Source organism: Salvelinus namaycush, unplaced genomic scaffold (assembly GCF_016432855.1).
Source record: "Salvelinus namaycush isolate Seneca unplaced genomic scaffold, SaNama_1.0 Scaffold322, whole genome shotgun sequence".
Lineage (NCBI taxonomy): Eukaryota > Metazoa > Chordata > Actinopteri > Salmoniformes > Salmonidae > Salvelinus > Salvelinus namaycush.
In genome coordinates, this window is record NW_024060142.1 from 108,710 (window position 1) to 134,783 (window position 26,074).

General features: G+C 50.0%; 1 protein-coding gene across 1 annotated transcript in view; it reads left to right on the forward strand.

Moving 5' to 3' along the window:
* The window catches only part of LOC120040092 (C-terminal-binding protein 2-like), a 68,499-nt gene that overhangs the window by 2,717 nt on the left and 39,708 nt on the right, over window positions 1-26,074 (forward strand). The window contains exons 2-3 of the mRNA XM_038985352.1: window positions 19,778-19,922; window positions 25,002-25,208. Coding sequence (XP_038841280.1) covers window positions 19,778-19,922; window positions 25,002-25,208 — 352 coding nt within the window. The remainder of the gene's footprint in view (window positions 1-19,777; window positions 19,923-25,001; window positions 25,209-26,074) is intronic.

Consider the following 26,074-nt stretch of genomic DNA (forward strand, 5'->3'; position numbering starts at 1 on the left):
GACACGGATAGCTGACACGGATAACAGACACGGATAGCTGACACGGATAGCTGACACGGATAGCAGACACGGATAGCTGACACAGATAACAGACACGGATAGCTGACACGGATAGCAGACACGGATAGCTGACACGGATAGCTGACACAGATAACAGACACGGATAGCAGACACGGATAGCAGACACGGATAGCAGACACGGATAGCTGACACGGATAGCAGACACGGATAGCAGACACGGATAGCTGACACGGATAGCAGACACGGATAGCAGACACGGATAGCTGACACGGATAGCAGACACGGATAGCTGACACGGATAGCAGACACGGATAGCAGACACGGATAGCAGACATGGATAGCTGGCACGGATAGCTGACACGGATAGCAGACACGGATAGCTGACACGGATAACAGACACGGATAGCTGACACGGATAGCAGACACGGATAACAGACACGGATAGCTGACACAGATAACAGACACGGATAGCTGACACGGATAACAGACACGGATAGCAGACACGGATAGCAGACACGGATAGCAGACACGGATAACAGACACGGATAGCAGACACGGATAGCTGACACAGATAACAGACACGGATAGCTGACACGGATAGCAGACACGGATAGCAGACACGGATAGCAGACACGGATAGCAGACACGGATAGCTGACACAGATAACAGACACGGATAGCTGACACGGATAGCAGACACGGATAGCAGACACGGATAGCAGACACGGATAGCAGACACGGATAGCAGACACGGATAGCAGACACGGATAGCAGACACGGATAGCAGACACGGATAGCAGACACGGATAGCTGACACAGATAACAGACACGGATAGCTGACACGGATAGCAGACACGGATAGCAGACACGGATAGCAGACACGGATAGCAGACACGGATAGCAGACACGGATAGCTGACACGGATAGCTGACACGGATAGCAGACACGGATAGCTGACACAGATAACAGACACGGATAGCTGACACGGATAGCAGACACGGATAGCAGACACGGATAGCAGACACGGATAGCTGACACGGATAGCAGACATGGATAGCTGGCACGGATAGCTGACACGGATAGCAGACACGGATAGCTGACACGGATAACAGACACGGATAGCTGACACGGATAGCTGACACGGATAGCAGACACGGATAGCTGACACGGATAGCAGACACGGATAGCTGACACGGATAGCAGACACGGATAGCAGACACGGATAGCTGACACGGATAGCAGACACGGATAGCAGACACGGATAGCTGACACGGATAGCAGACACGGATAGCAGACACGGATAGCTGACACGGATAGCAGACACGGATAGCTGACACGGATAGCAGACACGGATAGCAGACACGGATAGCAGACATGGATAGCTGGCACGGATAGCTGACACGGATAGCAGACACGGATAGCTGACACGGATAACAGACACGGATAGCTGACACGGATAGCTGACACGGATAGCAGACACGGATAGCTGACACAGATAACAGACACGGATAGCTGACACGGATAGCAGACACGGATAGCTGACACGGATAGCTGACACAGATAACAGACACGGATAGCAGACACGGATAGCAGACACGGATAGCAGACACGGATAGCTGACACGGATAGCAGACACGGATAGCAGACACGGATAGCTGACACGGATAGCAGACACGGATAGCAGACACGGATAGCTGACACGGATAGCAGACACGGATAGCTGACACGGATAGCAGACACGGATAGCTGACACGGATAGCAGACACGGATAGCAGACACGGATAGCTGACACGGATAGCAGACACGGATAGCAGACACGGATAGCTGACACGGATAGCAGACACGGATAGCAGACACGGATAGCTGACACGGATAGCAGACACGGATAGCTGACACGGATAGCAGACACGGATAGCAGACACGGATAGCAGACATGGATAGCTGGCACGGATAGCTGACACGGATAGCAGACACGGATAGCTGACACGGATAACAGACACGGATAGCTGACACGGATAGCTGACACGGATAGCAGACACGGATAGCTGACACAGATAACAGACACGGATAGCTGACACGGATAGCAGACACGGATAGCTGACACGGATAGCTGACACAGATAACAGACACGGATAGCAGACACGGATAGCAGACACGGATAGCAGACACGGATAGCTGACACGGATAGCAGACACGGATAGCAGACACGGATAGCAGACACGGATAGCAGACACGGATAGCTGACACGGATAGCAGACACGGATAGCTGACACGGATAGCAGACACGGATAGCAGACACGGATAGCAGACATGGATAGCTGGCACGGATAGCTGACACGGATAGCAGACACGGATAGCTGACACGGATAACAGACACGGATAGCTGACACGGATAGCAGACACGGATAACAGACACGGATAGCTGACACGGATAACAGACACGGATAGCTGACACGGATAACAGACACGGATAGCAGACACGGATAGCAGACACGGATAGCAGACACGGATAACAGACACGGATAGCAGACACGGATAGCTGACACAGATAACAGACACGGATAGCTGACACGGATAGCAGACACGGATAGCAGACACGGATAGCAGACACGGATAGCAGACACGGATAGCTGACACAGATAACAGACACGGATAGCTGACACGGATAGCAGACACGGATAGCAGACACGGATAGCAGACACGGATAGCAGACACGGATAGCAGACACGGATAGCAGACACGGATAGCAGACACGGATAGCAGACACGGATAGCTGGCACAGATAACAGACACGGATAGCTGACACGGATAGCAGACACGGATAGCAGACACGGATAGCAGACACGGATAGCAGACACGGATAGCTGACACGGATAGCTGACACGGATAGCAGACACGGATAGCTGACACAGATAACAGACACGGATAGCTGACACGGATAGCAGACACGGATAGCAGACACGGATAGCAGACACGGATAGCTGACACGGATAGCAGACACGGATAGCAGACACGGATAGCTGACACGGATAGCTGACACGGATAGCAGACACGGATAGCTGACACGGATAGCAGACACGGATAGCTGACACGGATAGCTGACACGGATAGCAGACACGGATAGCAGACACGGATAGCAGACACGGATAGCTGACACGGATAGCTGACACGGATAGCAGACACGGATAGCAGACACGGATAGCTGACACGGATAGCTGACACGGATAGCAGACACGGATAGCAGACACGGATAGCTGACACGGATAGCTGACACGGATAGCAGACACGGATAGCAGACACGGATAGCAGACACGGATAGCTGACACGGATAGCTGACACGGATAGCAGACACGGATAGCAGACACGGATAGCTGACACGGATAGCTGACACGGATAGCAGACACGGATAGCTGACACGGATAGCTGACACGGATAGCTGACACGGATAGCAGACACGGATAGCTGACACGGATAGCAGACACGGATAGCAGACACGGATAGCTGACACGGATAGCAGACACGGATAGCAGACACGGATAGCAGACACGGATTACAGACACAGCAGCCCCACACTCCATTTTCATTCTTTCTTCCCCCTCCTCTCCTCCCCCTTTCCTCTCATCTTCTCCACTCCACCCTCGTCTCCTCTCCTCCCCCTCCTCTCCCTCTCTCTTCTCCTCTCCTCTCCTCTCTTCTCCTCCCTTCCTCTCCTCTCCTCTCTTCTCCTCCCTTACTCTCCTCTCCTCCCCTACTCTCCACCCTCTCCTCCCCTCCTCTCCATCCTCCTCTCTTCCCTCTCCTTTCCTCCCCTACTCTCCACCCTCTCCTCCCCTCTCCACCCTCCTCTCTTCCCTCTCTCTTCTCCACTCCTCTCCTCTCCCTCTAACATGGTGCTACTATGTGAAACTTCACTGTGTTGTCCTTTATGGTCTTCTCAGCCAGTTACAGTAAAGTGTTCTCGTGACGATGTGTTGTCACTTGGTGCAGGATAATGGTACCTACTATTTCACGTCCATTATTCTGAGAGAGAAGCTTCTCTTGTTTCTCAATAAACACTACATACACAAAAGTATGTGGACACCTGCTCGTCCAACATCTCATTCTAAAATCATGGGCATTAATATAGAGTTGGTCCCCCCTTTGCTGCTATAACAGCCTCCCCTCTTCTGGGAAGGCTTTCCACTAGATGTTGGAACATTGCTGCGGGAACTTGCTTCTATTCAGCCACAAGAGAATTAGTGAGGTCGGTACTGATGTTGGGCGATTAGGCCTGGATCACAGTCGGTGTTCCAATTCATCCCAAAGGTGGTCGATGGGGTTGAGGTCAGGGCTGCAGGCCAGTCAAGTTCTTCCACACCGGTCTCGACAAACCATTTCTGTATGGACCTCGCTTTGTGCACGGGGGCATTGTCATGCTGAAACACGAAAGGGCCTTCCCCAACCTTTTGCCACAATGTTGGAAGAACAGAATCATCTAGAATGTCATTGTATTCTGTAGCGTTAAGATTTCCCTTCACTGGAACTAAGGAGCCCGAACCATGAAAAACAGCCCCAGACCATTACTCCTCCTCCACCAAACTTTACAGTTGGCACTATGCATTGGGACAGGTAGCGTTCTCCTGGCATCCACCAAACTCAGATGTGTCTGTCGGACTGCCAGATGGTGAAGCGTGATTCGTCACTCCATAGAATGCGTTTTTTCACTGCTCCAGCCCACCCTTCGGCGTTGTGCGCGGTGATCTTAGGTTTGTGTGCGGCTGCTCGGCCATGGAAACCCATTTCATGAAGCTCCAGACAAACAGTTATTGTGCTGACGTTGCTTCCAGAGGCAGCTTGGAACTCGGTAGTGAGTGTTGCAACCCGAGGACAGACGATTTTTAAGCGCTTCAACACTCGGGGGTCCCGTTCTGTGAGCTGTGGCCGACCACGTCGCGGCTGAGCCATTGTTGCTCCTAGACGTTTCCACTTCACAATAACAGCACTTACAGTTGACCGGGGGGCAGCTCTAGCAGGGCAAAAAGTTTACGAACTGACTTGTTGGAAAGGTGGCATCCTATGAAAGTGCCACGTTGAAAGTCACTGAGCTCTTCAGTAAGGCTGTTCTACTGACAATGTTTGTCTATGGAGATTGCATGGCTGCGTGCTCGATTTTATACACCTGTCAGGTGTCCACCTACTTTTTTAGATATAGTGTATCAGATCTTGACACAGAGAGAGGGAGGGCTGCAGAGAATATACCAGATCTTGGGGAGGGGGGGTTGATGTGTAGGGCGGGGGGGGGGATTTGATGGGTGATGTGTAGGGGGGGGGTGATGTGTAGGGGGGGTGATGTTTAGGGGGTAGGGGGGTGGTATGTGATTGGTGATGTGTAGGGGGGGTGATGGGTGATGTGTAGGGGGGTTAGTGTGTGATGTGCAGGGGGGGGTTAGTGTGTGATGTGTAGGGGGGGTTAGTGTGTGATGTGTAGGGGGGGTTCGTGTGTGATGTGTAGGGGGGGTTAGTGTGTGATGTGTAGGGGGGGTTAGTGTGTGATGTGTAGGGGGGGTTCGTGTGTGATGTGCAGGGGGGGGTTAGTGTGTGATGTGTAGGGGGGGTTAGTGTGTGATGTGCAGGGGGGGGTTAGTGTGTGATGTGTAGGGGGGGTTAGTGTGTGATGTGTAGGAGGGGTTCGTGTGTGATGTGTAGGGGGGGTTAGTGTGTGATGTGTAGGGGGGGTTAGTGTGGGATGTGTAGGGGGGGTTAGTGTGTGATGTGTAGGGGGGGTTAGTGTGTGATGTGTAGGGGGGGTTAGTGTGTGATGTGTAGGGGGGTTAGTGTGTGATGTGTAGGGGGGGTTAGTGTGTGATGTGTAGGGGGGGTTAGTGTGTGATGTGTAGGGGGGGTTAGTGTGTGATGTGTAGGGGGGTTAGTGTGTGATGTGTAGGGGGGTTAGTGTGTGATGTGTAGGGGGGGTTAGTGTGTGATGTGTAGGGGGGGTTAGTGTGTGATGTGTAGGGGGGGTTAGTGTGTGATGTGTAGGGGGGGTTAGTGTGTGATGTGTAGGGGGGTTAGTGTGTGATGTGTAGGGGGGGTTAGTGTGTGATGTGTAGGGGGGGTTAGTGTGTGATGTGTAGGGGGGTTAGTGTGTGATGTGTAGGGGGGGTTAGTGTGTGATGTGTAGGGGGGGTTAGTGTGTGATGTGTAGGGGGGTTAGTGTGTGATGTGTAGGGGGGGTTAGTGTGTGATGTGTAGGGGGGGTTAGTGTGTGATGTGTAGGGGGGGATTAGTGTGTGATGTGTAGGGGGGTTAGTGTGGGATGTGTAGGGGGGGTTAGTGTGTGATGTGTAGGGGGGGTTAGTGTGTGATGTGTAGGGGGGGGTTAGTGTGTGATGTGTAGGGGGGGTTAGTGTGTGATGTGTAGGGGGGGTTAGTGTGGGATGTGTAGGGGGGGTTAGTGTGTGATGTGTAGGGGGGTTAGTGTGTGATGTGTAGGGGGGTTAGTGTGTGATGTGTAGGGGGGGTTAGTGTGTGATGTGTAGGGGGGGTTAGTGTGTGATGTGTAGGGGGGTTAGTGTGTGATGTGTAGGGGGGGTTAGTGTGTGATGTGTAGGGGGGGTTAGTGTGTGATGTGTAGGGGGGTTAGTGTGTGATGTGTAGGGGGGGGTTAGTGTGTGATGTGTAGGGGGGTTAGTGTGTGATGTGTAGGGGGGGTTAGTGTGTGATGTGTAGGGGGGGTTAGTGTATGATGTGTAGGGGGGTTAGTGTGTGATGTGTAGGGGGGGTTAGTGTGTGATGTGTAGGGGGGGTTAGTGTGTGATGTGTAGGGGGGGTTAGTGTGTGATGTGTAGGGGGGGTTAGTGTGTGATGTGTAGGGGGGTTAGTGTGTGATGTGCAGGACAGCCCGTAAGGATTCGGTTTGATGTCAGACGGACAGCGGACCTGTAGCCAGCAGACGTTCAGCAGAGACTCGACTCTGAGCTGCAAAGAGGGACCTGTTAAAAATGTCCTCCCTCCGCATTACAGCATTACCGTCATCCCCACTGAACACACACACCGCTGAGATGACCTCATAGTCATACAATCCAGGAAGACATGGAGTCTGTGAACACGCACGCAGGCAGGCAGGCAGGCAGGCAGGCAGGCAGGCAGGCAGGCAGGCAGGCAGGCAGGCAGGCAGGCAGAGGCAGGCAGGCAGGCAGGCAGGCAGGCAGGCAGGCAGGCAGGCAGGCAGGCAGGCAGGCAGGCAGGCAGGCAGGCAGGCAGGCAGGCAGGCAGGCAGGCAGGCAGGCAGGCACACACACACACGATAGAGCTCCAACAGCGAAGGCCTCTGCTAGGTCTCACAGAGAAACCAGCCCTGTCAGAAAGGATGCTTCTCAAAATAGGGTTCAAGTTTGTGTGTGTGTGTGTGTGTGTGTGTGTGTGTGTGTGTGTGTGTGTGTGTGTGTGTGTGTGTGTGTGTGTGTGTGTGTGGACAGACAGATTAGGTCAGACTTTTCCATTTCAGTAAACGAGTGGCGCTCAGAGACTATTTCTTTCACAAACCCGTTAATTTCTATAGTCACTCCTGTTGCAAGAGAGCTTTGTCCCTGGCTCTACAGCAAATCACAAACCCCTTCAGGGAAGTGGTGACGGCCTGGGCATCAGAGAGAGAGAGGGTATATGAGGACAGCGAGAGTAGAAGAGAGAGAAGATTAAAGAGAGATAGACAGAGAGAGTGAGTGAGAGAAGATTAAGGAGAGATATACAGAGAGAGAGCGAAAGAGAGAGCTTTAACCTTGAATTAGTATCAAACAGGTCCTACCAGGAGACAGCTCTACCATCTAACAGGTCCTCCCAGGAGACAGCTCTATGTCCTCCCAGGAGACAGCTCTACCAGGAGACAGCTCTACCATCTAACAGGTCCTCCCTGGAGACAGCTCTACCAGGAGACAGCTCTACCATCTAACAGGTCCTCCCTGGAGACAGCTCTACCATCTAACAGGTCCTCCCTGGAGACAGCTCTACCATCTAACAGGTCCTCCCTGGAGACAGCTCTACCATCTAACAGGTCCTCCCTGGAGACAGCTCTACCATCTAACAGGTCCTCCCTGGAGACAGCTCTACCATCTAACAGGTCCTCCCAGGAGACAGCTCTACCAGGAGACAGCTCTACCATCTAACAGGTCCTCCCTGGAGACAGCTCTACCATCTAACAGGTCCTCCCTGGAGACAGCTCTACCATCTAACAGGTCCTCCCAGGAAACATTTTAAGAAAGTTGAAGCTCATTTACTGCATTTCTGTCATTTAAACAAGCAAAATATGACCCCAGCCATTATCACCTTGGTTGCTCTAGCTTCCTTCACCTCAGATCATCTACAAACACATAGCCTACAATTAGCCACCACACATTAACTCACATTAATTCAGCAACCGAGATTAAAAGCTATAATTTTAATATGTACAGAATGATCGCAGAAAAACAGTATTTTATTAACAAAAGGTTTACACATTTTGCCATGGAAGACATGGAAGACATTTTTTTGCAGTAGCGCCTTGGGACCCAAAAGCATAATCAGTGCTCTAACTCCCCCTTGTGGTGGTCTGGAGCAATGAAGTAGTGACGCAGGGTACCGTACTAAACCACAAATTACCTCTAAATCCCGCAGCATAATTGCAAAACCTTTAGTTGAGCAACCCTTGTATTTGTCAAACGGCAGTCGGAAGCATCGATCATCAACGTCACCAGAATAAGACCGTTTTGGGAAAGGAGCATCGACCTCGTCACCGTGCACTTTCATCACCTCGTCACCGTGCACTTTCACCACCTCGTCACGGTGCACTTTCACCACCTCGTCACCGTGCACTTTCACCACCTCGTCACGGTGCACTTTCATCACCTCGTCACCGTGCACTTTCACCACCTCGTCACCGTGCACTTTCATCACCTCGTCACCGTGCACTTTCACCACCTCGTCACCGTGCACTTTCACCACCTCGTCACCGTGCACTTTCACCACCTCGTCACCGTGCACTTTCACCACCTCGTCACCGTGCACTTTCACCACCTCGTCACGGTGCACTTTCACCACCTCGTCACGGTGCACTTTCACCACCTCGTCACCGTGCACTTTCACCACCTCGTCACGGTGCACTTTCACCACCTCGTCACGGTGCACTTTCACCACCTCGTCACGGTGCACTTTCACCACCTCGTCACCGTGCACTTTCACCACCTCGTCACGGTGCACTTTCACCACCTCGTCACGGTGCACTTTCACCACCTCGTCACCGTGCACTTTCACCACCTCGTCACGGTGCACTTTCACCACCTCGTCACCGTGCACTTTCACCACCTCGTCACCGTGCACTTTCACCACCTCGTCACCGTGCACTTTCACCACCTCGTCACCGTGCACTTTCACCACCTCGTCACCGTGCACTTTCACCACCTCGTCACGGTGCACTTTCACCACCTCGTCACCGTGCACTTTCACCACCTCGTCACCGTGCACTTTCACCACCTCGTCACCGTGCACTTTCACCACCTCGTCACGGTGCACTTTCACCACCTCGTCACCGTGCACTTTCACCACCTCGTCACCGTGCACTTTCACCACCTCGTCACCGTGCACTTTCACCACCTCGTCACGGTGCACTTTCACCACCTCGTCACCGTGCACTTTCACCACCTCGTCACCGTGCACTTTCACCACCTCGTCACGGTGCACTTTCACCACCTCGTCACGGTGCACTTTCACCACCTCGTCACCGTGCACTTTCACCACCTCGTCACGGTGCACTTTCACCACCTCGTCACCGTGCACTTTCACCACCTCGTCACGGTGCACTTTCACCACCTCGTCACCGTGCACTTTCACCACCTCGTCACCGTGCACTTTCACCACCTCGTCACCGTGCACTTTCACCACCTGGTGTAGTTCATCATCCGTAGCTTATTAAACGGAATGCTTTCCCATGATTCCAAGTTTACTTCCAATATGATTATTATGTCAATAGTTACGCCATGAAGGTGTTTCCGCCACCGTTTCGCACGTAATACATTTTACCAAACACAAACCGATCCCACCGTGTCAAACGAACAAACGATCTGTCGGCATTTATACAATTGTACCGAAACTTCCTGTTTCCGTCACAGCTATCGTTACTTTTTACAGCTCTACCATCTAACAGGTCCTCCCAGGAGACAGCTCTACCATCTAACAGGTCCTCCCAGGAGACAGCTCTACCATCTAACATGTCCTCCCAGGAGACAGCTCTACCATCTAACAGGTCCTCCCTGGAGACAGCTCTACCATCTAACAGGTCCTCCCAGGAGACAGCTCTACCATCTAACAGGTCCTACCAGGAGACAGCTCTACCATCTAACAGGTCCTCCCTGGAGACAGCTCTACCATCTAACAGGTCCTCCCAGGAGACAGCTCTACCATCTAACAGGTCCTCCCAGGAGACAGCTCTACCATCTAGCAGGTCCTCCCAGGAGACAGCTCTACCATCTAACAGGTCCTCCCAGGAGACAGCTCTACCATCTAACAGGTCCTCCCAGGAGACAGCTCTACCATCTAACATGTCCTCCCAGGAGACAGCTCTACCATCTAGCAGGTCCTCCCAGGAGACAGCTCTACCATCTAACATGTCCTCCCAGGAGACAGCTCTACCATCTAACAGGTCCTCCCAGGAGACAGCTCTACCATCTAACATGTCCTCCCAGGAGACAGCTCTACCATATAACAGGTCCTCCCTGGAGACAGCTCTACCATCTAACATGTCCTCCCAGGAGACAGCTCTACCATCTAACAGGTCCTCCCAGGAGACAGCTCTACCATCTAACAGGTCCTCCCAGGAGACAGCTCTACCATCTAGCAGGTCCTCCCAGGAGACAGCTCTACCATCTAACAGGTCCTCCCAGGAGACAGCTCTACCATCAAACAGGTCCTCCCAGGAGACAGCTCTACCATCAAACAGGTCCTCCCTGGAGACAGCTCTACCATCTAACAGGTCCTCCCTGGAGACAGCTCTACCATCTAACAGGTCCTCCCAGGAGACAGCTCTACCATCTAACAGGTCCTCCCTGGAGACAGCTCTACCATCTATCAGGTCCTCCCTGGAGACAGCTCTACCATCTAACAGGTCCTCCCAGGAGACAGCTCTACCATCTAACAGGTCCTCCCAGGAGACAGCTCTACCATCTAACAGGTCCTCCCTGGAGACAGCTCTACCATCTAACAGGTCCTCCCAGGAGACAGCTCTACCATCTAACAGGTCCTCCCAGGAGACAGCTCTACCATCTAACAGGTCCTCCCAGGAGACAGCTCTACCATCTAACAGGTCCTCCCAGGAGACAGCTCTACCATCTAACAGGTCCTCCCAGGAGACAGCTCTACCATCTAACAGGTCCTCCCTGGAGACAGCTCTACCATCTAACAGGTCCTCCCTGGAGACAGCTCTACCATCTAGCAGGTCCTCCCTGGAGACAGCTCTACCATCTAACAGGTCCTCCCAGGAGACAGCTCTACCATCTGACAGGTCCTCCCAGGAGACAGCTCTACCATCTAACAGGTCCTCCCTGGAGACAGCTCTACCATCTAACAGGTCCTCCCAGGAGACAGCTCTACCATCTAACAGGTCCTCCCAGGAGACAGCTCTACCATCTAACAGGTCCTCCCTGGAGACAGCTCTACCATCTAACAGGTCCTCCCAGGAGACAGCTCTACCATCTAACAGGTCCTCTCAAGAGACAGCTCTACCATCTAACAGGTCCTCCCAGGAGACAGCTCCACCATCTAACAGGTCCTCTCAGGAGACAGCTCTACCATCTGACAGGTCCTCCCAGGAGACAGCTCTACCATCTGACAGGTCCTCCCTGGAGACAGCTCTACCATCTGACAGGTCCTCCCAGGAGACAGCTCTACCATCTAACATGTCCTCCCAGGAGACAGCTCTACCAGGAGACAGCTCTACCATCTAACAGGTCCTCCCAGGAGACAGCTCTACCAGGAGACAGCTCTACCATCTAACAGGTCCTACCAGGAGACAGCTCTACCATCTAGCAGGTCCTCCCTGGAGACAGCTCTACCATCTAACAGGTCCTCCCAGGAAACATTTTAAGAAAGTTGAAGCTCATTTACTGCATTTCTGTCATTTAAACAAGCAAAATATGACCCCAGCCATTATCACCTTGGTTGCTCTAGCTTCCTTCACCTCAGATCATCTACAAACACATAGCCTACAATTAGCCACCACACATTAACTCACATTAATTCAGCAACCAAGATTAAAAGCTATAATTTTAATATGTACAGAATGATCGCAGAAAAACAGTATTTTATTAACAAAAGGTTTACACATTTTGCCATGGAAGACATGGAAGACATTTTTTTGCAGTAGCGCCTTGGGACCCAAAAGCATAATCAGTGCTCTAACTCCCCCTTGTGGTGGTCTGGAGCAATGAAGTAGTGACGCAGGGTACCGTACTAAACCACAAATTACCTCTAAATCCCGCAGCATAATCGCAAAACCTTTAGTTGAGCAACCCTTGTATCTGTCAAACGGCAGTCGGAAGCATCGATCATCAACGTCACCAGAATAAGACCGTTTTGGGAAAGGAGCATCCACCTCGTCACGGTGCACTTTCACCACCTCGTCACCGTGCACTTTCACCACCTCGTCACCGTGCACTTTCACCACCTCGTCACGGTGCACTTTCACCACCTCGTCACCGTGCACTTTCACCACCTCGTCACGGTGCACTTTCACCACCTCGTCACGGTGCACTTTCACCACCTCGTCACGGTGCACTTTCACCACCTCGTCACGGTGCACTTTCACCACCTCGTCACGGTGCACTTTCACCACCTCGTCACCGTGCACTTTCACCACCTCGTCACGGTGCACTTTCACCACCTCGTCACGGTGCACTTTCACCACCTCGTCACCGTGCACTTTCACCACCTCGTCACCGTGCACTTTCACCACCTCGTCACCGTGCACTTTCACCACCTCGTCACCGTGCACTTTCACCACCTCGTCACCGTGCACTTTCACCACCTCGTCACCGTGCACTTTCACCACCTCGTCACCGTGCACTTTCACCACCTCGTCACCGTGCACTTTCACCACCTCGTCACGGTGCACTTTCACCACCTCGTCACCGTGCACTTTCACCACCTCGTCACGGTGCACTTTCACCACCTCGTCACCGTGCACTTTCACCACCTCGTCACCGTGCACTTTCACCACCTCGTCACCGTGCACTTTCACCACCTGGTGTAGTTCATCATCCGTAGCTTATTAAACGGAATGCTTTCCCATGATTCCAAGTTTACTTCCAATATGATTATTAGGTCAATAGTTACGCATAAAGGCGTTTCCACCACCGTTTCGCACGTAATACATTTGACCAAACACAAACCGATCCCACTGTGTCAAACGAACAAACGATCTGTCGTCATTTATACAATTGTACCGAAACTTCCTGTTTCCGTCACAGCTATCGTTATTTATTTTTTTTATACGGTGTGACTTTACTCGCATTTAATACCTGTGGATGGAAACGTAGTTAATGACTGTGAAAAAAGAACGGGACGAAGCCATGGATCAACGTGACAAAGAACGGGACGAAGCCATGGATCAACGTGACAAAGAACGGGACGAAGCCATGGATCAACGTGACAAAGAACGGGACGAAGCCATGGATCAACGTGACAAAGAACGGGACAAAGCCATCGATCAACGTGACAAAGAACGGGACAAAGCCATGGATCAACGTGACAAAGAACGGGACGAAGCCATGGATCAACGTGACAAAGAACGGGACGAAGCCATGGATCAACGTGACAAAGAACGGGACGAAGCCATGGATCAACGTGACAAAGAACGGGACAAAGCCATCGATCAATGTGACAAAGAACGGGACGAAGCCATGGATCAACGTGACAAAGAACGGGACAAAGCCATGGATCAACGTGACAAAGAACGGGACGAAGCCATGGATCAACGTGACAAAGAACGGGACAAAGCCATCGATCAACGTGACAAAGAACGGGACAAAGCCATCGATCAACGTGACAAAGAACGGGACAAAGCCATCGATCAACATGACAAAGAACGGGACGAAGCCATGGATCAACGTGACAAAGAACGGGACGAAGCCATGGATCAACGTGACAAAGAACGGGACAAAGCCATGGATCAACGTGACAAAGAACGGGACGAAGCCATGGATCAACGTGACAAAGAACGGGACAAAGCCATCGATCAACGTGACAAAGAACGGGACGAAGCCATGGATCAACGTGACAAAGAACGGGACAAAGCCATCGATCAACGTGACAAAGAACGGGACAAAGCCATCGATCAACGTGACAAAGAACGGGACAAAGCCATCGATCAACGTGACAAAGAACGGGACAAAGCCATCGATCAACGTGACAAAGAACGGGACGAAGCCATGGGTCAACGTGACAAAGAACGGGACGAAGCCATGGATCAACGTGACAAAGAACGGGACGAAGCCATGGATCAACGTGACAAAGAACGGGACAAAGCCATGGATCAACGTGACAAAGAACGGGACGAAGCCATGGATCAACGTGACAAAGAACGGGACGAAGCCATGGATCAACGTGACAAAGAACGGGACAAAGCCATGGATCAACGTGACAAAGAACGGGACGAAGCCATGGATCAACGTGACAAAGAACGGGACGAAGCCATGGATCAACGTGACAAAGAACGGGACGAAGCCATGGATCAACGTGACACCCTTCATTCCTATGTAAAGACTCAATAGCACATTGAAGCCAAATGAAGTCAATTAAGATGGCGTCTCATGAAGACATAACATGGGCAGTTTGAGCTATTGCAGGAAGTGACGTTGCCAGGCTAGCTCAGTGCTGCCCCCTCTCAATGAGTAACTTAAGGTGAAGGCCGACCGGGGTACTGCAGGCTGCCATTAGCGACTCAATTATCCTTATAACTTCTTCTGAGTGCGATTTTAAAATGATCGGTTCAAGGACATACATCTGGTGTATTAGAAGCAAATATTTGTACCATGATTGTTTCCCGAAACACACAAAACAAATGTTACACGAAGATTGACCACAAAGATGGCCATTTCCCCAGTCACTATATGTTTTCCGAACCTCCGTGGCTTCAATGACAGGGGGCAGTGGTTCTCCCATTGTTTAGATAGACAGCCAGACTCATTTACCAATATAAACATGTTTAACTGACGTGGGCTAACTGAGTGACTGTCAGTGACACATTTATTAATTCTATTTGTATTTATTAATTTTATTTAACTAGGCATGTCAGTTAAGAACAAATTCTTATTTACAATGATGGCCTAGGAACAGTGGGTTAACTGCCATGTTCATATGTTTACCTTGTCAGCTCGGGGATTACTGGCCCAATGATCCAACCTTTCAGTTACTGGCCCAACGCTCTAACCTCTAATCTACCTGCCTAACAAGAGGAAGAATGCTGATGCACAAACAAGTTTAGAAATGGCACCTTGTGTATTCTACTATTCTAACTCTCAGCAGTAAGTTGAGACCCCGACTGATTAGCGAGGTCTGGACTGTGTAGCTACGACCCTGTGAGGAAGTGTCCTATCTGTGTAGCTACGGCCCTGTGAGGAAGTGTCCTAACTGTGTAGCTACGGCCCTGTGAGGAAGTGTCCTAACTGTGTAGCTACGTCCCTTGAGGAAGTGTCCTATCTGTGTAGCTACGACCCTGTGAGGAAGTGTCCTAACTGTGTAGCTACGGCCCTGTGAGGAAGTGTCCTATCTGTGTAGCTACGACCCTGTGAGGAAGTGTCCTAACTGTGTAGCTACGGCCCTGTGAGGAAGTGTCCTATCTGTGTAGCTACGACCCTGTGAGGAAGTGTCCTAACGACCCTGTGAGGAAGTGTCCTAACGACCCTGTGAGGAAGTGTCCTAACTGTGTAGCTACGACCCTATGAGGAAGTGTCCTATCTGTGTAGCTACGGCCCTGCGAGGAAGTGTCCTATCTGTGTAGCTATGGCCCTGTGAGGAAGTGTCCTAACTGTGTAGCTACGGCCCTGCGAGGAAGTGTCCTAACTGTGTAGCTACGACCCTGTGAGGAAGTGTCCTAACTGTGTAGCTACGACCCTGTGAGGAAGTGTCCTAACTGTGTAGCTACGACCCTGTGAGGAAGTGTCCTAACTGTGTAGCTACGACCCTGTGAGGAAGTGTCCTAACTGTGTAGCTACGGCCCTGTGAGGAAGTGTCCTAACTGTGTAGCTACGACCCTGTGAGGAAGTGTCCTAACTGTGTAGCTACGACCCTGTGAGGAAGTGTCCTAACTGTGTAGCTACGGCCCTGTGAGGAAGTGTCCTAACTGTGTAGCTACGACCCTGTGAGGAAGTGTCCTAACTGTGTAGCTACGACCCTGTGAGGAAGTGTCCTAACTGTGTAGCTACGGCCCTGTGAGGAAGTGTCCTATCTGTGTAGCTACGACCCTGTGAGGAAGTGTCCTAACTGTGTAGCTACGGCCCTGTGAGGAAGTGTCCTATCTGTGTAGCTACGGCCCTGCGAGGAAGTGTCCTATCTGTGTAGCTACGACCCTGTGAGGAAGTGTCCTAACTGTGTAGCTACGACCCTATGAGGAAGTGTCCTATCTGTGTAGCTACGGCCCTGCGAGGAAGTGTCCTATCTGTGTAGCTATGGCCCTGTGAGGAAGTGTCCTAACTGTGTAGCTACGGCCCTGCGAGGAAGTGTCCTAACTGTGTAGCTACGACCCTGTGAGGAAGTGTCCTAACTGTGTAGCTACGACCCTGTGAGGAAGTGTCCTAACTGTGTAGCTACGACCCTGTGAGGAAGTGTCCTAACTGTGTAGCTACGGCCCTGTGAGGAAGAGTCCTAACTGTGTAGCTACGACCCTGTGAGGAAGTGTCCTAACTGTGTAGCTACGACCCTGTGAGGAAGTGTCCTAACTGTGTAGCTACGACCCTGTGAGGAAGTGTCCTAACTGTGTAGCTACGGCCCTGTGAGGAAGTGTCCTAACTGTGTAGCTACGACCCTGTGAGGAAGTGTCCTAACTGTGTAGCTACGGCCCTGTGAGGAAGTGTCCTAACTGTGAAGCTACGACCCTGTGAGGAAGTGTCCTAACTGTGTAGCTACGGCCCTGTGAGGAAGTGTCCTATCTGTGTAGCTACGGCCCTGTGAGGAAGTGTCCTAACTGTGTAGCTACGGCCCTGTGAGGAAGTGTCCTAACTGGGTAGCTACGGCCCTGTGAGGAAGTGTCCTAACTGTGTAGCTACGACCCTGCGAGGAAGTGTCCTATCTGTGTAGCTACGGCCCTGCGAGGAAGTGTCCTATCTGTTTAGCTACGGCCCTGTGAGGAAGTGTCCTATCTGTGTAGCTACGGCCCTGCGAGGAAGTGTCCTATATGTGTAGCTACGGCCCTGCGAGGAAGTGTCCTATCTGTGTAGCTACGGCCCTGTGAGGAAGTGTCCTATCTGTGTAGCTACGACCCTGCGAGGAAGTGTCCTATCTGTGTAGCTACGGCCCTGCGAGGAAGTGTCCTATCTGTGTAGCTACGGCCCTGCGAGGAAGTGTCCTAACTGTGTAGCTACGACCCTGTGAGGAAGTGTCCTAACTGTGTAGCTACGGCCCTGTGAGGAAGTGTCCTATCTGTGTAGCTACGGCCCTGTGAGGAAGTGTCCTATCTGTGTAGCTACGGCCCTGTGAGGAAGTGTCCTAACTGTGTAGCTACGGCCATGTGAGGAAGTGTCCTAACTGTGTAGCTACGACCCTGTGAGGAAGTGTCCTAACTGTGCAGCTACGGCCCTGCGAGGAAGTGTCCTATCTGTGTAGCTACGACCCTGCGAGGAAGTGTCCTATCTGTGTAGCTACGGTCCTGTGAGGAAGTGTCCTATCTGTGTAGCTACGGTCCTGTGAGGAAGTGTCCTAACTGTGTAGCTACGGCCATGTGAGGAAGTGTCCTATCTGTGTAGCTACGGTCCTGTGAGGAAGTGTCCTATCTGTGTAGCTACGGTCCTGTGAGGAAGTGTCCTAACTGTGTAGCTACGGCCCTGCGAGGAAGTGTCCTATCTGTGTAGCTACGGTCCTGTGAGGAAGTGTCCTAACTGTGTAGCTACGACCCTGTGAGGAAGTGTCCTAACTGTGTAGCTACGGCCATGTGAGGAAGTGTCCTATCTGTGTAGCTACGACCCTGTGAGGAAGTGTCCTAACTGTGTAGCTACGGCCCTGCGAGGAAGTGTCCTAACTGTGTAGCTACGGCCCAGTGAGGAAGTGTCCTATCTGTGTAGCTACGGCCCTGTGAGGAAGTGTCCTAACTGTGCAGCTACGGCCCTGCGAGGAAGTGTCCTATCTGTGTAGCTACGGCCCTGTGAGGAAGTGTCCTAACTGTGTAGCTACGGCCCTGTGAGGAAGTGTCCTAACTGTGTAGCTACGACCCTGTGAGGAAGTGTCCTAACTGTGTAGCTACGGCCATGTGAGGAAGTGTCCTAACTGTGTAGCTACGGCCCTGCGAGGAAGTGTCCTAACTGGGTAGCTACGACCCTGTGAGGAAGTGTCCTATCTGTGTAGCTACGGCCCTGCGAGGAAGTGTCCTATCTGTGTAGCTACGGCCCTGTGAGGAAGTGTCCTAACTGTGTAGCTACGACCCTGTGAGGAAGTGTCCTAACTGTGTAGCTACGACCCTGCGAGGAAGTGTCCTATCTGTGTAGCTACGGCCCTGCGAGGAAGTGTCCTAACTGTGTAGCTACGACCCTGTGAGGAAGTGTCCTAACTGTGTAGCTACGACCCTGTGAGGAAGTGTCATATCTGTGTAGCTACGACCCTGTGAGGAAGTGTCCTAACGACCCTGTGAGGAAGTGTCCTAACTGTGTAGCTACGGCCCTGCGAGGACGTGTCCTAACTGTGTAGCTACGACCCTGTGAGGAAGTGTCCTAACGACCCTGTGAGGAAGTGTCCTAACTGTGTAGCTACGACCCTGTGAGGAAGTGTCCTAACGACCCTGTGAGGAAGTGTCCTAACTGTGTGTGTGACAGTGTTGTGTATGTCCTCCTGACCATGTGTCTTGACCATTTGTCGCTCCAGGTGTTGAGCGAGGCGGTAGAGGCCATCTTGACCATGTTTGTTCGTTTCTCCAGGTGTTGATCGAGGCGGTAGGGGCCATCTTGACCATGTTTGTTCGTTTCTCCAGGTGTTGAACGAGGCGGTAGAGGCCATCTTGACCATGTTCGTTTGTTTCTCCAGGTGTTGAACGAGGCGGTAGAGGCCATCTTGACCATGTTCGTTTGTCTCTCCAGGTGTTGAACGAGGCGGTAGAGGCCATCTTGACCATGTTTGTTCGTCTCTCCAGGTGTTGAACGAGGCTTTAGAGGCCATCTTGACCATGTTCGTTTGTCTCTCCAGGTGTTGAACGAGGCGGTAGAGGCCATCTTGACCATGTTCGTTTGTCTCTCCAGGTGTTGAACGAGGCGGTAGAGGCCATCTTGACCATGTTCGTTTGTCTCTCCAGGTGTTGAACGAGGCGGTAGAGGCCATCTTGACCATGTTCGTTTGTCTCTCCAGGTGTTGAACGAGGCGGTAGAGGCCATCTTGACCATGTTCGTTTGTCTCTCCAGGTGTTGAACGAGGCGGTAGGGGCCATCTTGACCATGTTCGTTTGTCTCTCCAGGTGTTGAACGAGGCTTTAGAGGCCATCTTGACCATGTTCGTTTGTCTCTCCAGGTGTTGAACGAGGCGATAGGGGCCATCTTGACCATGTTCGTTTGTCTCTCCAGGTGTTGAACGAGGCGGTAGGGGCCATGATGTACCACACCATCACTCTGACCAGAGAGGACCTGGAGAAGTTCAAGGCTCTGCGCATCGTCATCCGCATCGGAAGCGGCTACGACAACATCGACATCAAGGCAGCCGGAGAGCTGGGTACGCACCGATATTCACCGAATTATGATCAGCAGAATGTAGTCATTTAGCAGACACTTTTATCCAAAGTTTCTTTCGTTAACACATGCAGCGCATTCGGAAAGTATTCAGACCCCTTGATTTTTCCCCACATTTTGTTACGTTACAGCCTTATTCTAAAATGGATTAAATAAATGTTTGTCCTCATCACAACACCCCATATTGACAACGCAAAAACAGTTTTTTTATAAATTTTAGCTAATTTATTACAAATTAGAAAACAGAAATACCCTTATTTACATAAGTATTTAGACCAGGTGCATCCTGTTTCCATTGATCATCCTTGAGATGTCAGAGCAAATACCAAGCCATGAGGTCAAAGGAATTGTCTGTAGAGCTCCGAGACAGGATTGTGTCGAGGCACAGATCGGGGAAAGGGTACCAAAAGATTTCTGCATCATTGAAGGTCCCCAAGAACACAATGGCCTCCATCATTCTTAAATGGAAGACGTTTGGAACCACCAAGACTCTTCCTAGAGCTGGCCGCCCGGACAAACTGAGCAATTGGGGGAGAAGGGCCTTGGTCAGGGAGGTGACAGGCCTTTATGGTAGAGTGGCCAGACAGAAGCCACTTCTCAGTAAAAAGCACATGACAGCCCGCTTGGAGTTTGCCAAAAGGCACCTAAAGGACTCTCAGACCACGAGAAACAAGATTCTCTGGTCTGATGAAACAAGGTTGAACTCTTTGGCCTGAATGCCAAGCGTCACGTCTGGAGGAAACATGGCACCATCCCTACGGTGAAGCATGGTGGTGTCAGCATTATGCTATGGGGATATTTATCAGCTGCAGGGACTGGGAGACTAGTCAGGATCGAGGGAAAGATGAACGGAGCAAAGTACAGAGAGATCCTTGATGAAAACCTGCTCCAGAACGCTCAGGACCTCAGACTGGGGAGAAGGTTCACCTTCCAGCAGGACAACGACCCTAAGTACACAGCCAAGACAACGCAGGAGTGGTTTCGGGACAAGTCTCTGAATGTCCTTGAGTGGCCCAGCCAGAGCCCGGACTTGAACCCGATCGAACATCTCTGGAGCGACCTGAAAATAGCTGTGCATCAACGCTCCCCATCCAACCTGACAGAGCTTGAGAGGATCTGCAGAGAAGAATGGGAGAAACTCCCCAAATACAGGTGTGCCAAGCTTGTTGCGTCGTACCCAAGAAGACTCAAGGCTGTAATCGCTGCCAAAGGATCTTCAACAAAGTACTGAATAAACGGTCTGAATATTTATGTAAATGTAATTTCCTTCTTTTTTTGTGCAAACATTCTAAAAACCTGTTTTTGCTCTGTCATTATGGGGTATTGTGATGTCATTATGGGGTATTCAAATCAAATCAAATCAAATGTATTTATAAAGCCCTTCTTACATCAGCTGATATCTCAAAGTGCTGTACAGAAACCCAGCCTAAAACCCCAAACAGCAAGCAATGCAGGTGTAGAAGCACGTGTGTGGAAGTATTGTGTGTAGATTGATGAAATCTATTTTTATAATCCATTTTAGAATAAGTCTGACGTAACATTATGTGGAAAATGTCAAGGAGTCTGAATACCTTCCGAATGCACTGTATGGTATTATATGGTATTGTATGGGGTATTGTATTGCAGGGTGTATTATATGGGGTATTGTATTGTATGGGGTATTGTATTGCAGGGTGTATTATATGGGGTATGGTATTGTATGGGGTATTGTATTGCAGGGTGTATTATATGGGGTATTGTATTGTAGGGTGTATTATATGGGGTATTGTATGGTATATATTATATGGGGTATTTGTATGGTATTATATTATATTATATGGGGTATTTGTATGGTATTATATTATATGGGGTATTGTATAGTATTATATTATATGGGGTATTGTATGGTATTATATTATATGGGGTATTATATTATATGGGTATGGTTTTATATGGGGTATTGTATTATATGGGGTAGTGTATGGTACATATTATATGGGGTATTGTATGGTATATATTATATGGGGTATTGTATGGTATTGTATTATATGGGGTATTATATTATATGGGTATTGTATTATATGGGGTATTATATTATATGGGGTATTGTATTATATGGGGTATTGTATGGTATATATTTTATGGGGTATTGTATGATATATATTATATGGGGTATTGTATGGTATATATTATATGGGGTATTGTATTATATGGGGTATTGTATGGTATATATTATATATTATACTAACTCTGTATGTGTCCTCCTCCCCCAGGTGTCTCTTAATCTAACTCTGTATGTGTCCTCCTCCCCCAGGTGTCTCTTAATCTAACGTCCTCCTCCACCAGGTGTCTCTTAATCTAACACTGTATGTGTCCTCCTCCTCCAGGTGTCTCTTAAATTAACTCTGTATGTGTCCTCCTCCACCAGGTGTCTCTTAATCTAACTCTGTATGTGTCCTCCTCCCCCAGGTGTCTCTTAATCTAACTCTGTATGTGTCCTCCTCCTCCAGGTGTCTCTTAATCTAACACTGTATGTGTCCTCCTCCACCAGGTGTCTCTTAATCTAACTCTGTATGTGTCCTCCTCCCCCAGGTGTCTCTTAATCTAACTCTGTATGTGTCCTCCTCCTCCAGGTGTCTCTTAATCTAACTCTATATGTGTCCTTCTCCACCAGGTGTCTCTTAATCTAACTCTGTATGTGTCCTCCTCCACCAGGTGTCTCTTAATCTAACTCTGTATGTGTCCTCCTCCACCAGGTGTCTCTTAATCTAACTCTGTATGTGTCCTCCTGCACCAGGTGTCTCTTAATCTAACTCTGTATGTGTCCTCCTCCACCAGGTGTCTCTTAATAATCTAACTCTGTATGTGTCCTCCTCCACCAGGTGTCTCTTAATCTAACTCTGTATGTGTCTTCCTCCACCAGGTGTCTCTTAATCTAACTCTGTATGTGTCCTCCTCCACCAGGTGTCTCTTAATCTAACTCTGTATTTGTCCTCCTCCACCAAGTGTCTCTTAAACTAACTCTGTATGTGTCCTCCTCCTCCAGGTGTCTCTTAATCTAACTCTGTATGTGTCCTCCACCAGGTGTCTCTTAAACTAACTCTGTATGTGTCCTCCACCAGGTGTCTCTTAATCTAACTCTGTATGTGTCCTCCACCAGGTGTCTCTTAAACTAACTCTGTATGTGTCCTCCACCAGGTGTCTCTTAATCTAACTCTGTATGTGTCCTCCTCCTCCAGGTGTCTCTTAATCTAACTCTGTATGTGTCCTCCTCCACCAGGTGTCTCTTAAACTAACTCTGTATGTGTCCTCCACCAGGTGTCTCTTAATCTAACTCTGTATGTGTCCTCCACCAGGTGTCTCTTAATCTAACTCTGTATGTGTCCTTCTCCACCAGGTGTCTCTTAATCTAACTCTGTATGTGTCCTCCCCCAGGTGTCTCTTAATCTAACTCTGTATGTGTCCTCCTCCTCCAGGTGTCTCTTAATCTAACTCTGTATGTGTCCTCCTCCACCAGGTGTCTCTTAATCTAACTCTGTATGTGTCCTCCTGCACCAGGTGTCTCTTAATCTAACTCTGTATGTGTCCTCCTGCACCAGGTGTCTCTTAATCTAACTCTGTATGTGTCCTCCTCCACCAGGTGTCTCTTAATCTAACTCTGTATGTGTCCTTCTCCCCCAGGTGTCTCTTAATCTAACTCTGTATGTGTCCTCCTCCCCCAGGTGTCTCTTAATCTAACTCTGTATGTGTCCTCCTCCACCAGGTGTCTCTTAATCTAACTCTGTATGTGTCCTTCTCCACCAGGTGTCTCTTAATCTAACTCTGTATGTGTCCTCCTCCACCAGGTGTCTCTTAATCTAACTCTGTATGTGTCCTCCTCCACCAGGTGTCTCTTAATCTAACTCTGTATGTGTCCTCCTCCACCAGGTGTCTCTTAAACTAACTCTGTATGTGTCCTCCTCCACCAGGTGTCTCTTAATCTAACTCTGTATGTGTCCTCCTCCTCCAGGTGTCTCTTAATCTAACTCTGTATGTGTCCTCCACCAGGTGTCTCTTAAACTAACTCTGTATGTGTCCTCCACCAGGTGTCTCTTAATCTAACTCTGTATGTGTCCTCCACCAGGTGTCTCTTAAACTAACTCTGTATGTGTCCTCCACCAGGTGTCTCTTAAACTAACTCTGTATGTGTCCTCCACCAGGTGTCTCTTAATCTAACTCTGTATGTGTCCTCCTCCTCCAGGTGTCTCTTAATCTAACTCTGTATGTGTCCTCCTCCACCAGGTGTCTCTTAAACTAACTCTGTATGTGTCCTCCACCAGGCGTCTCTTAATCTAACTCTGTATGTGTCCTCCACCAGGTGTCTCTTAATCTAACTCTGTATGTGTCCTCCTCCTCCAGGTGTCTCTTAATCTAACTCTGTATGTGTCCTCCTCCACCAGGTGTCTCTTAATCTAACTCTGTATGTGTCCTCCTCCAGGTGTCTCTTAATCTAACTCTGTATGTGTCCTCCACCAGGTGTCTCTTAATCGAACTCTGTATGTGTCCTCCTCCTCCAGGTGTCTCTTAATCTAACTCTGTATGTGTCCTCCTCCTCCAGGTGTCTCTTAATCTAACTCTGTATGTGTCCTCCTCCTCCAGGTGTCTCTTAATCTAACTCTGTATGTGTCCTCCTCCACCAGGTGTCTCTTAAACTAACTCTGTATGTGTCCTCCTCCACCAGGTGTCTCTCAATCTAACTCTGTATGTGTCCTCCTCCCCCAGGTGTCTCTTAATCTAACTCTGTATGTGTCCTCCTCCACCAGGTGTCTCTTAATCTAACTCTGTATGTGTCCTCCCCCACCAGGTGTCTCTTAATCTAACTCTGTATGTGTCCTCCACCAGGTGTCTCTTAATCTAACTCTGTATGTGTCCTCCTCCACCAGGTGTCTCTTAATCTAACTCTGTATGTGTCCTCCTCCACCAGGTGTCTCTTAATCTAACTCTGTATGTGTCCTCCCCCAGGTGTCTCTTCATCTAACTATGTATGTGTCCTCCTCCACCAGGTGTCTCTTAATCTAACTCTGTATGTGTCCTCCTCCACCAGGTGTAGCAGTGTGTAACATCCCGTCGGCCTGCGTGGAGGAGACAGCGGACTCCACCATGTGTCACATCCTCAACCTGTACCGACGAAACACCTGGTTGTACCAGGCTCTCCGGGAGGGCACGCGGGTCCAGAGTGTGGAGCAGATCAGGGAGGTGGCGTCCGGAGCGGCACGCATCCGTGGGGAGACGCTCGGCCTTATTGGCTTCGGTGAGGAACTGTGTGTGTGGAAGGACTCTTCTGTTTTACTCTCTCCCCTTTTTCCATCCCTTCTCTCTCTGTCTCTGTCTCTGTCTCTCTCTGTCTCTGTCTCTATCTCTATCTCTCTCTCTCTCTCTCTCTCTCTCTCTCTCTGTCTCTCTCTCTCTCTCTGTCTCTGTCTCTCTCTGTCTCTCTCTCTCTGTCTCTGTCTCTCTCTGTCTCTCTCTCTCTGTCTCTGTCTCTCTCTCTGTCTCTCTCTCTGTCTCTGTCTCTCTCTGTCTCTCTGTCTCTCTGTCTCTGTCAATTCAATTCAATTCAAGGGGCTTTATTGGCATGGGAAACATGTGTTAACATTGCCAAAGCAAGTGAGGTAGACAATACACAAATGTGAAACAAACAATACAAATTAACAGTAAACATTACACATACAGAAGTTTCAAAACAATAAAGACATTACAAATGTCATATTATATATATACAGTGTTGTAACAATGTACAAATGGTTAAAGCACACAAGTTAAGATAAATAAGCATAAATATGGGTTGTATTTACAATGGTGTTTGTTCTTCACTGGTTGCCCTTTTCTTGTGACAACAGGTCACAAATCTTGCTGCTGTGATGGCACACTGTGGAATTTCACCCAGTAGATATGGGAGTTTATCAAAATTTGATTTGTTTTCGAATTCTTTGTGGATCTGTGTAATCTGAGGGAAATATGTGTCTCTAATATGGTCATACATTGGGCAGGAGGTTAGGAAGTGCAGCTCAGTTTCCACCTCATTTTGTGGGCAGTGAGCACATAGCCTGTCTTCTCTTGAGAGCCATGTCTGCCTATGGCGGCCTTTCTCAATAGCAAGGCTATGCTCACTGAGTC